The sequence below is a fragment of the Carettochelys insculpta genome, chromosome 14, assembly GCF_033958435.1.
Source record: "Carettochelys insculpta isolate YL-2023 chromosome 14, ASM3395843v1, whole genome shotgun sequence".
Lineage (NCBI taxonomy): Eukaryota > Metazoa > Chordata > Testudines > Carettochelyidae > Carettochelys > Carettochelys insculpta.
This window is the reverse complement of record NC_134150.1, coordinates 3248187-3259881: the sequence shown is the minus strand read 5'-3', so window position 1 is coordinate 3259881 and position 11695 is coordinate 3248187. Positions and strand designations below refer to the sequence as shown.

At 55.1% G+C, this 11695-nt stretch overlaps 1 protein-coding gene across 4 annotated transcripts; it reads left to right on the top strand.

The window, feature by feature from the left end:
* The first annotated feature begins 91 nt into the window (after positions 1–91).
* On the top strand, positions 92–9033 carry ZNF319 (zinc finger protein 319). Of its 4 annotated transcripts, XM_075008685.1 has the most exons (3): positions 92–273; positions 863–1096; positions 4925–9033. In XM_075008685.1, the coding sequence occupies exon 3, from the start codon at positions 5220–5222 to the stop codon at positions 6831–6833; it is 1614 nt and encodes a 537-aa protein (XP_074864786.1). In that variant the 5' UTR covers positions 92–273; positions 863–1096; positions 4925–5219; the 3' UTR covers positions 6834–9033. The 4 variants fall into 4 exon arrangements, with proteins under 4 accessions (XP_074864786.1, XP_074864785.1, XP_074864787.1 ...); XM_075008684.1 differs by lacking the exon at positions 863–1096; XM_075008686.1 differs by lacking the exon at positions 92–273 and having other exon boundaries at positions 535–1065.
* Positions 9034–11695: the final 2662 nt, after the last annotated feature.

The following is an 11695-nucleotide window of genomic DNA, read 5'->3' as shown; positions in this document are numbered from 1 at the left end:
GTCCGGCGGGGGTGGGGGAAGGGCGGCGGGCGCGCGGTTCTCCCCGCGGTCCGGCAGGGGGCAGCTCTCTCTCTCCCTCCCTCCCCCCGCCCCGCCCCCTCTCGGGCCCCGCCCCCTCCCTCCTTCCCGGGGCTCGCGGCCGCCGCCCCAGCGCCGAGCCGCCGCCTGCGGGGCCGCGCCCGCTACGCCAGCGCGGGGATCGGGAGGCGCCCGCAGGCCGCAGGCCCGGCTGGGGGGGGGGGCGGACGGAGGCCGCCGCGGCCGGGCCTGCAGGTGAGAGGGGGGCGGGCTGGAGGGGCCCCGGCCGGAGATCCCCAGCGGGTGGGGGGGGCGGTTCCCACCCGCCCCCTCCCGCCCCCCCGCGAGTCCGGGGCCGGGTGGGGGTGGGGCGGTCCCTTCCCGCCCCGCGCGCTGCGGACGGGGGTGCGGGGTGTGGGGGGGACCGGGATCGGGCCCCTCGCCGGGCGTTCCACCTGCCTCGGGCGTTCCCCGCGCGGGGAGGGGTCTCTGGGGGTGTCCCCCCCCCAGGGCCAGAGCCGGGGCGGGGGTCAGCCGAGTTCGCCCCGGCCTTCAAACCCCACCCCCCCCCCGCCCCCCAGAAGTCCTGGGGCGCCCCGGAGGCGGGCGGGTGTTTTGGAGCCTGGGCTTTGTGGGGGCGCAGACCCCCTTGGACCGGCGCGGGAACCGGCCCTTTGAGCGCCAGGGCGTTGGAGGCGGGTTCCCCATCAGCGCGGCGCAGGGGGAGTCGGGGCCAGCGAATACGGCGTAAGCTGACCGCGTTCAGCGCTCGGGGAGGTAAACCGAGCCCCCCTGCAGGCGTTTTTGTGCGTGTCGTAATATTTCATCTTGTTTCCCCGTCCAGCGCGGCGTCGCTAGGGGCTCCTCTCCGTTGTCCGGACCGTTCGAATATCCGGCAACCTCCCGGTCGAGCCTACGGTCGAATACTTCCCCAGGCGGGGCGTAGGACGACGAAAACGCTCCTGGCCCTCCTGCGAGTCGGCGGGGCGTTGTTCGAGGCGCGCTGGGTTGGAGGACTCTGGTGGGGGTCGCTTGCCGGATCATAGAGTGAGAAGGGAAAGGCGCCTTTCTAGTGACGGTAGCGTACTTAGGGTTCAAACGCAGGCTGACAAGTATCAGACAGGTCGCCGGGTTAGTCTGTAGCTTCGAGAACAACGAGAAGTCCTGGGGCACCTTATAGGCTAACATATTTTGGAGCATCAGCTTTCGTGGGCAGAGACCCGCTTGGTCAGATGCGTGAGTGGGGGGCTGGTTTCACAGGGGTCGAAGTGGGTCTTTGCCCACGAAAGCTTAAGCTCCAAAATTTCCGTTAGTCTGTAGGGTGCCCCAGGACTAGAGCGGTGTGTCTTAAACTTTTGGGCCGGGGGGGTCTCTTGGTCTCTGAGACAGGCATATTTTTCGGTGGAACGCCTGTGACCGTTTTCTCACAAAAAAAATGGTCGTCCCTCCCGCCAAAAAACACCCAGACAGCCGAGCTGAAGTGAAGCGATTTAATCAGGAGCGGCAGTCGTGAAGAGGTAACGTTGTATCTGGTTTTAATAACGGAAGATACAGGCCCGCAGCGTGTTTTTCCAAATGCTCGCGGCACGCCTGCGAGTTAGCGGAATGCCGTTTAAGACACGATGGGTTGGAGGACTCTTGTGTGGGTAACTTGTTAGATCATAGAGTAAAAAAGTGAAGGTGCCTTGCCGGTTAACAGGTAGCAGCTGTGGTTGCCTGGTTTTAGCTCAAGGTGTAGCTATATATTCTACTGAGGAATGTCTGGTTAACTCACTGTTAACGTGCTTCTTAAATATTTAACCGTAAGGTCATGCTGCAGACTGGCAAAACCAGGATATTTAGAATTAACGCTTGTGCTGGAGTAAGCTGCAGGAACAGAATGCTTAATTAAGGCACAGGCCCTTCCTGTGATTTGTCTTTGCCCCTGGCTGTTGTGAGCTACTTGGGTTGGAATTAGAACCTTTCTGTCTGGCATGTAACCTCTGCTGCTGGCCTGTGCTCTGGAGTTATTCTTCTCTCTGCGATGTTTTGTTTGGTCAAAGTTGGTGCTCGTGACTGTGGCTTGGGGGAATTAATTGTGACTTGGACTGAGCAGGAAATGGGACCGGGCCTGAAATGGAAAGGTCGCGATTAGAACACAAATAGGTTCGTAACGGACCAGCGGGAGAGGTGACTTGTGAAAGGTGGCCCAAATGGTGTTTCACATGGCTACGTTGCCACCCTTTTCTTCACTTTGAGACTATCTCTGTCCTTTTGGCACTCTTACGACGTTGTCGTCATCTTCTGTGTCCCACCAAGGGGCGAGCTAGATCAGTCGTTCTCCAGCTATGGTCTGTGGACCACTAGTGGTCCATGGCCACCTTCCAGGTGGGCTGCAGGCTCAGGGTTCACTCCTGCCTCCCGCAGTGGGAAGCCTGTGCTGGTGCTGTAGCCCCTCACCCCCGCATGAGGCTGGCGCGCCAGTACCAGCTTCCCGCTACAGTGGGGTGGGGGGAGAGGGAGCCCCGAGCCTCAGAGGCCCGATCCTGCTTGTGGGGTGTGGGGGAAGAAGCAGCTCTGTGACAGCAGCGGGGAGTGTGGAACCAGGCACCTGCTTTTGGCTCTGTCGTCTTACTAGCAGGTGTCTGGGAGGTTGTCTGATGCTGAAATATTCCGTATAATAAAGAGGAATACCTAGCAATGCCTAACGCTAAAGAAAACCAAGATTAGACATTGAGAAACAAACAGATGCCTTCAGGTGATTTATTTACCAACAGTAGCATTGTCCACTGTAAACTTATACCGTGTAGTTGTATTGACTCTCACTGTACCGTACTTACGGAAAACCTACCTACAATGTACTCCTGGTTAAAATACCAGTTATTTCAGAGTTCCGGATGATAGGAAGCTGGATATGAAAGAGTTTACTGCTGCATCTTCTTTGCAAGGCAGAAAATGTGATCGGTCCCATGAAAGCTGCAGTAAGTTATGTGCAAGATTTTAGGCTCCAGTGGTCCTGTTTTCAGACACTTGAGTCTCTGTAACCAGCCAATCGCAATATGTACTCAGGCCACGGTCACTGAAACCTATATGGCTACAAACCCTTTTGGGTCCTGTGATTGGTCTGTAACTGGGCTTCTGTTAATGTTGTGCAGCCCATCGTGAGCAGAGCACGTTCTCCCTGGTCTCAAACTAAGACCTCTTCTGCCCCGTATGATTTAGTACTCACTTGACTCAGCCTCCACTCTTCAGGGAGGCTCTTTCGTTTCAATGGCTGGGGGTATAAGGTACGCTACCAAGTTGAGGATTAGAAGTAAATCCTGAAATATCAGAGATGGTTGCCGCACTTGAGCCAGGCATAGCCAACCAGTCCTAACTGGATCGGAAAGGTCTTTCCTATGCCGGGGATGCTCTGGGTTTGGGTCACACGCTGCTCACTCTGAGCATGCAGCAGGGATTTGCAGGGCAGTGACACAGCATGTTGGTTTTAGTAGATGGGTTGAACTCAAGGAGAACCTGTCCCGACCAGGTGAGTGACCCTTTTTGTGAGGGTTTGCAGAGAGCAGCATTTTTAGACCAGCAAAGGGCTGTCCGTCTTCTCAGGAGGCTTACGTGTAATAATTAAAAAGCTTGGCTTGCCACATGGCTGCTGACTTTCGCCATTGCTAGCCAGTGGTTTCGTAATGAGCGAACGCAGGGGGATTTGAAATTAGTGTGGCTTGTTTAATCCAATCGACTACAGACAGAGTCAGTGTTCTCTGCTGAGACCTCAGGAAAAAGATGGCGATATTCTCAGACTGTGCCCCGCGTGTGGACAGAGAGACGTCTACACTCTTTGTAAATGGCAAGAGCCCCTAGACACAGGCACACATGATTATCTTTCTGAGCCACTGCTCTTGGGATCTGGCTTCCTGCATTTTCAGTCATAGAATCCTAGGGCTGGAAGGGTCCTCAGGAGCTCATTGAGTCCAGCCGCCTGCTTCAAGCAGGATCAACCCCCACTAAGTCATCCCAGCCAGGACGTTGTCCAGCTGGGACTTAAAAACCTCGAGGGATGGAGAATCCACCACCTCTCTAGGCAACGCATCCCAGTGCTTCACCACCCGCCTGGTGAAGTAGTTTTTCCTAATATCCAACCTACACGTCTCCCTCTTCAACTTCAGACCACAGCTCCTTGTTCTGCCATCTGTCACCACTGAGAACGGTTTCTCACCATCCCCCTTAGAGCTCCCCTTCAGGAAGTTGAAGGCTGCTATGAAATCTCCCCTCAGTCTTCTCTTCTGCAAACTAAACAAACCCAAATCCCTCAGCCTCTCCTCATAGGTCTTGTGCTCCAGCCTCCTAATCATTTTTGTTGCCCTCTGCTGAACCTGCTCCAGCACATCCACATCCTTTTGGGCTCCCCAGTGTAAAAACTGGACACGGTATTTCAAATGTGGCCTCACCAGTGCTGAATAAAGGGGAACACCCACTTTTCTAGATCTGCCGGAAATGCTCCTCCTAATGCACCCTAATATGCCGTTAACCTTCTTGGCTACAAGGGCACCCTGTTGACTCATATCCAGCCTTTCATACACCATAACCCCTAGGTCCTTTTCCGCTGTACTGCTGCTGAGCTAGTCAGTCCCCAGATGGTCATGAGGACGAAGTCTGTCTTAACGGAGTTAGGTATTGTGAAAGGGTCTGTGACCGACACAGCAGGCTGCGGTTTCTGCTGGTCCTCGGTAAAATTTGCCCCAAGCTGTTCTGGTTGCAGCTGTCCAGAATGTGTTCCTCCTGGTTCAGTTCGCTCCCCGCGCCTTTTCTTTTTGCTTAAGTGTGGCTTGAGTAGAATAGATAATAGTCTGATCCCTGGGCTAACGGACTGAATGTACAGTTGCCTCGCTTACCTGTGGGACCTGACATGAGCTTTCTTCTTTTCTTGCAGAGTCGATCCTTGATGTGTGTTCCTCACCTTTGCAAACGTGAGCGCATTGGCCTCCTGCCGTCTTCAGGACCCTTTTTTTTTTTTTGCTGCAAGTTCTGTTTAGTCGGTCAGCATCCCCACGGCCTTGCGAAATGATCTGAGGACGAGCACTGCTTGTTCCTGAGGTCTGCTGTGTGGGCTGGCTTCTCCCACCCCGACCGAGGCCAGCTCCTGGGAATCGGCGTCTTCTGACTTGATCCCATCCACCGAGAAGCTGAAGCTGTGTCTGCTAAAACCCCGTCTCTTTTCCCCAAGCATGTCAGAAAGCTGGCAGCAGCAGCAGCAGCAGCAGCAGCAACCCCCACAGCAGCAACAGCACCACACCGGGACCGCAGCTCTCTCGGAGCACTCGATCCCTTCGAGTGCTGCCGAGAATCCTTTGGGCTGTGCTGTTTACGGCATCCTGCTCCAACCAGACCCCAATCTGCAGCCCCACCAGCCCCCCGGAGAGCCCTCCCACAAATGCAGCGTGTGCGGCCATGACCTCACGCACCTGTCCAACCCCCACGAGCACCAGTGTCTGCCGGGGCACGACCGTTCCTTCCAGTGCACCCAGTGTCTGAAGATCTTCCACCAAGCGACGGATCTCCTAGAACATCAGTGCATCCAGGTGGAGCAGAAGCCCTTCGTGTGTGGGGTCTGCAAGATGGGCTTCTCCCTCCTGACCTCCCTCGCGCAGCACCACAACGTCCACAACGGCAGCGCCATGAAGTGCTCCATCTGCGAGAAGACCTACAAGCCGCCCGAGGCAGAGCCGCCACCGGCCCTCGAGGCGGCGGAGAAGCCCTACAGCTGCTCCATTTGCCAGAAGCCCTTCAAGCACCTGTCGGAGCTCTCGCGGCACGAGCGCGTCCACACCGGCGAGAAGCCGTACAAGTGCACCCTCTGTGACAAGAGCTTCAGCCAGTCCTCCCACCTGGTGCACCACAAGCGGACGCACAGCTCGGAGCGGCCGTACAAGTGCACGGTGTGCGAGAAGACCTTCAAGCACCGCTCCCACCTGGTCCGCCACATGTGCGCCCACTCGGGCGAGCCGCGCTTCAAGGAGTCGGCGGAGCTGCTGCAGCAGCCCGGCGGGGAGCGCCCCTTCCGCTGCGGGGAGTGCCCCAAGTCCTTCAAGCGGCCCTCGGACCTGCGGCAGCATGAGCGCACGCACAGCGAGGAGCGCCCCTTCAAGTGCGACCTCTGCCAGCTGAGCTTCAAGCAGCGCTACGCCCTCATGCGCCACCGCCGCACCCACAAGGCGGAGGAGCCCTTCAAGTGCAACCTGTGCGAGAAGGGCTTCGGGCAGCCCTCGCACCTGCTCTATCACCAGCACGTGCACGGCATCGAGAACCTCTTCAAGTGCAACGCCTGCCAGAAGGGCTTCAACCAGTCCTCGGAGCTGCTGCGGCACAAGTGCGCGCCGAACGCCGAGCGGCCCTTTAAGTGCGCCGTGTGCGGCAAGGCCTACAAGCGGTCCTCTGCCCTGCAGAAGCACCAGCTGGCGCACTGCGCCGAGAAGCCGCTCAAGTGCACGCTGTGCGAGAGGCGGTTCTTCTCCTCCTCGGAGTTCGTGCAGCACCGCTGCGACCCCGCCCGCGAGAGGCCCCTCCGCTGCCCGGACTGCGAGAAGAGGTTCAAATACGCCTCCGACCTGCAGCGGCACCGGCGCGTGCACACGGGCGAGAAGCCGTACAAGTGCCCCTCGTGCGAGAAGGCCTTCAAGCAGCGGGAGCACCTCAACAAGCACCACGGCGTGCACGCCCGGGAGCAGCAATTCAAGTGCATGTGGTGCGGGGAGAGGTTCCTGGACCTGGGCTTGCTGCAGGAGCACAGCGCGCAGCACACGGCTGAGGGGGCGTACCAGGTGGCTGCCTGCTTGCCGTGAGCCCCTCCCTGCAGGCTTCTGCTTGCGTGCGGACCTCCTCGGTCACCCTTCCCTGAATGCTACCGGCTGGACGCCCGTGGCCGGGCAGGGCAGTGGGAGAGGAGCTTCCGCTCAGGTGCTCGGTGCTCTCGTTGTGTCCACCTGTGTCTCCTGCCGGACAGCGTGCAAAAAGGCCGGGACGGTGGAGGAGAGGGGGAGAAATATGGACAGCCAATCGCCTCCTGGCTTGGGGGCTTTTCCGGGCTGCGGTTCTCGCTGCACAGCCGTTCAAAGTGTTGTGCGTTTGCAGGTCTCTGCTCAGCTGCCGTGGGGGGCGGGGGATGTAGCCCTTTCCGGTGCCCCTTAGTAAGAAGGTCCCTCGAGAGAGCCAGCTGACTGCCCCATCCTTGAGAGAGGCAGACCCAGGCTGTGCTTTCTCCCTAGGCACAGCTGGTCTGCGGTGGAAGGCAAGCTTCAGTTCTGAGAGCCTTCCAGCTTGCGAGTCCAAATACAGTAAAGTCGCTTAAACTCAGTTTCAGCTCATTAGCACTGGTTGGCCCAGTGAGCCTTACGGCTGCCCAGACACACGTCTCAACAGAGCGAGCAGAAGGGGAAAGCGTTGGGCTTGTGCTCCGAATGGGCCAAGTCCGTAGCTGCTTTTCCCGTCTCTGCTGGCTGGAGACGTCTGCAAAGGATCCCTTCCCTCTAGGCTACCTCCAGCAACTCTGTTGCGATCCAGAGGAGTGCTGCCTGAGTGCCGCATGGCATTTGGAGAGGTTGGCTGAGTCAGTCCTCCGGATGGCCGGTGTTTCTGGCTCCAGTTGGATCCAGAGCCTAAAATTTACCAGCTGCTCACCTGGGGTGAGTCTCTGAATTTCCTAAGAGCTCAGTTGTTTTGAGGGTAAAGCTCTACTACTGAGTCTTAAACCCACTGTCAACACAAGCCCTTCTCTTGCATTACTCCGCAGTGAGGCACTTGGAGTGGGCCTACCCTGCCAGTCAGAGAGGGCGGCTGGGCGGGAAGGCGTTGTGTTTAAATGGAGAGATCTGGCAGTGCAATTAGGAGTGAAACACTAAGGGGCGGGGAAGACACTACGGTTGAAATGCAGCTTGGAAAAAATCAGCAAAAGAGAAGTTTGGTTGCAAAATGAGGGAGATTGGGAGCCGGCGGCCTGGGCCCCGCGATCGAATTCCCAGGGATTCACTTGTGATCTTTTGCACTGGGACCTCTTTCTTCTGATCATACAGCGAGTAGGGGAGAATTAATTACCTCCCGCTTGCAAAGGGCAGGTTACAAGAGGGCTCCCTCTCACTGGTTCCTTATCTCACCTGCATCCTTGGTGGGAATTGCATCTTTGTGTTGCAAGCAGGAACCATTTAAAAAAAATCGCTGCCCTCTGTTTTCCCGTTTGACAAGACTGATCTGGTCTGAAGAGCTGTCATCTGGAGGAGACGCTTGGCTTTTTATACCAAAGGGTTCTTCGGCTCGCGCTTGGCACGTCTTATGCCAGAGGTGGGCCAGCTGCGTTACCCAGAATCCTTCCTTTGCCACCAGCCTAGGGGCCTGTTGGAGTCTGGGCCAATCCTGTTGGCTGTGACTAGCGAGGCCAGCGGTGGTCAGACAGCCTCGGTGGTGCCCAAAGGGGTGGGGTTACAAAAGCGGTTCCCTTGTGGGTGCCAAACACCCAGATTAACCATGTAACACGTTAAGTCATGCTGGTTTTTCTCTCAGAGAATCCCCCGCCCCCCCTCCCCCTGCAACTCCACGTCCGCTTCCAGCACTATAAAGAGGACCAGAGCTTATTTCTGTTGGGGTGGGGAGGAGGGGAAATGAACAGGCCCCAGCAGGGACTGAGTTTTCCTCACGGCAGCTTTAGGGAGTTAAATAAACCTTATCCTCTGGCATCGGTGACTGATGCTCGTCATACTGTCTCACAGATGTAGAACCTCTTTCTACCAAGTCTTCTGTTTGCATTTCTTTTCTATTTTGCTTTTATGAAAAGCAGTTTAATATTCATTCAAAGAAATCCTGTATAGTTTAATTTGACATCATTTCGGATCTTTAAAAAGACCTGCTTGGTTCTAGATAGCTATTTTTTTGACGTTAATATGTCGCGTTCCGTGTATCCTTAACTATAGGAGTAAAACTGAAACAAGCAAGACAAGCCAATTTTGTTCAGATTGTCTTTATACGTGGATACGGTTGGGGGGGAGGCAGGGAAAGGGGGCGCTGGATGGGGCGTCGCTTTGGAAATTTAAATTCAGGATGTGGGGCGGGGGGAATTAAGGAGCCACGTCGTTCAACGTGGAGGATGGTTGGCTGTAGACGCTATTTTTATCCCGGCTGCCGAACATTTTACACTAATGTCTTTGGATCGAGTGTTGGTGGTTCCCAGTGGCTGTGAAATGGCCCATAAGATAACAAAGGCATTTAAAATTAAAATTCGAGGATGGCTCCTAGCAGTGTTGCCTCTTAATTTTTTTCCATCCGTGTGCGGAATAAATTCTGTGCGCGCTGGGGCATGTTTGGCTCTGCACCACTAGTAGACGTATATACTGTTGGCGCTTTGCTAATCAGCCGGGCAGGACCTAGATCTCTCCTGGGTGGCACTCAGTTGACAGGGAGCGGTGGCTTCCATTATCCTCCCTCGATTTATTTTGACATCCAAAGTGTTGATCGTTGAGACCTTCGGGTATGTTTTGTAGTTAACTGTGCCCGGTGGTTTAGGAACGGATCAAAAATGGAATGAGTCATCAATGGGACCAAGTTATGGAAAAGGGGTACCCCAATAGGAGCGTGGTGTGTAAGACACAGGTGGACGCTGTCCTGTTTGGCTCCGGTTAGGCCCCAGTTGGAGAACTGTGGTCCAAGCACTTCAGGAGAGACGTGGACAAGCTGTGAGAGAAAGCAGAACGCTGACCAGCTTTAGAAGGCCGGACGTGAAGGGCGGGGGAAAACATCAGGGCACGTTTAACCTTGAGGGAAGACTCAAGCGGGGTTGTGGGAGGAGATTTGAGTCTTCAGCTGTGTCGAGGGCGGTTATAAAGTGGGTAGCGACCGATTGTTCTTCCCGTGCCCTGAAGGTAGGACAAGTGATGGGGTTGACCTGCAGCAAGTGGGGGTTGGGTGAGACATTAGGAAAAGCTTTATCAATATAAGGAGAAGTTAAGCTCTGGAGTAGGCTTCCGAAGGAGGTTGTGGAAGTTTCTAAAAACCAGTTGGACAGATACCTGTCAGGAATGACCTAGGCCCTGCCCCCTGCTCAGGAGGCTGGATTAGATGAACGCTGGAGATAGCTTCCCTCTCTACATCTCTGTGGGAGGCTTCAGGATTATAGTTTGCCTCTTCTGTTTGCTACTGTGTACTCCAGTTCCACTTAAAAAAACCGGATTGTCCTAACAGCCAGTGACAGCATCTGTTTTAGGAGCCAATGATTGGTTGGGCGTGTGGCCACACCTTTGTCCCTGAGATGAGGGCAGGATAGGGGACAAGTTAGGTAGAAGAACTGATGATATAACCACCGTTTTTATAAAATAATGAAAACTTTTACGTTCCGGTAAACCACTTTGACTGGGGAGCAGAGGGTTGGTTTACGTTGTTGTGCCTTTCCGAGTCAGTTTATTGATTTGTTTTTATGGGCATAAGAGGTAGAAACAGTAGAACATTCGCCTGCAAAATGTCCCTCTGAGGGCTCCTGCTGCTGGTACAATGGCTGCCCTTTTGAGGAAGCTGAGGAGGAAGCCATCCTAGCAGGCAGAAGGACTCATCCTCCATTGATTGTTCTCAGTTGGCATTTTACTTTCAACCCAATGAGGAAGCATGAGCAAAGCCTCTCTGGAGCAAAGTGTGTTAAAGCCTGTGTCTGTGTTTGCATTTCCTTACTCTATTCTGATGTTTGTAGAGAGAGACCACATCGTCCAAAGGCTGAGGTTTCATCATCCTGAGCACGGGATGCTTGATGTGGTAAGTCAGGCCCTGGAGCCGTAAAATGTGATTGGCTAGGAGGTGGTAATGCTGGCATCTGGCTGGCTTTCTTGTGTGAAGTCCTAGAAGACTGGAAGAATCGGAATGAAAAAATTGAACTTTTGGAAACTCCCAACGAGGTTGGACGGGGCGGGGTACTTGCGCTGTGAGCCAGGCGATGCTCTGCATGGTTGTCTCCAGGAAAGAGAGATTCCTTCTTATCCATCACTTCCTGTTTCCCTGTCCTTCCGCTTATCTACAGGATCTCGTGGCCTCTTTTTATTTGCTCCTGCCTTTTGCGTGCTATTCGGCCCTTGTTAGGAGCTATCCCTTTACACCCCCCTGCAGCTTTCTTTGCTCCTCTTACATCCGCTGCGTTCTTTGTAAACAACTGCACGTTCTTCCCTTTTGCCATTTTGATTATTTTTCTGCTATGAGCAACTAAGGGCAGGTCTACTCTGCCCTGGAAGATCGACCTGCTCAGGGTTCATCTTCCAGGGGTCAGTTGCGTGCGTCTGGTGGAGACACACACAATCGACTTCTTAGTGGTTACAGTTGACACTATACTCCTTGCAAGGTGCTAGGAGTAAATGAGGTCAACAGGAGAAACTGTCCGTCTTCCCCGTACGGACAGCCAAGTTAGCCGAGCGCAGATGCGTCAGTTTTAGCGACGCAGTTGCCATAGCTAGAAATTGCATCTCCGCGGCTGACTTCCTTAGTCTAGGGTAGACATAAGCCTATGCCACCATGGCACCAAGCGGCATCTCCAAAGCTAGGAAAGCATTTGCGTAGCCAAAGTCCTTGTGCTTTTTAGGGTCTGTTCCATCGGGTACGTCGGTTCAGCCTTGGGAGGGGTGAGGCGGGTGTCGGGTGTACCAAGGAAAGAGTTAGGCTGTGTACCCCGGCTCTGGTGCAGGGA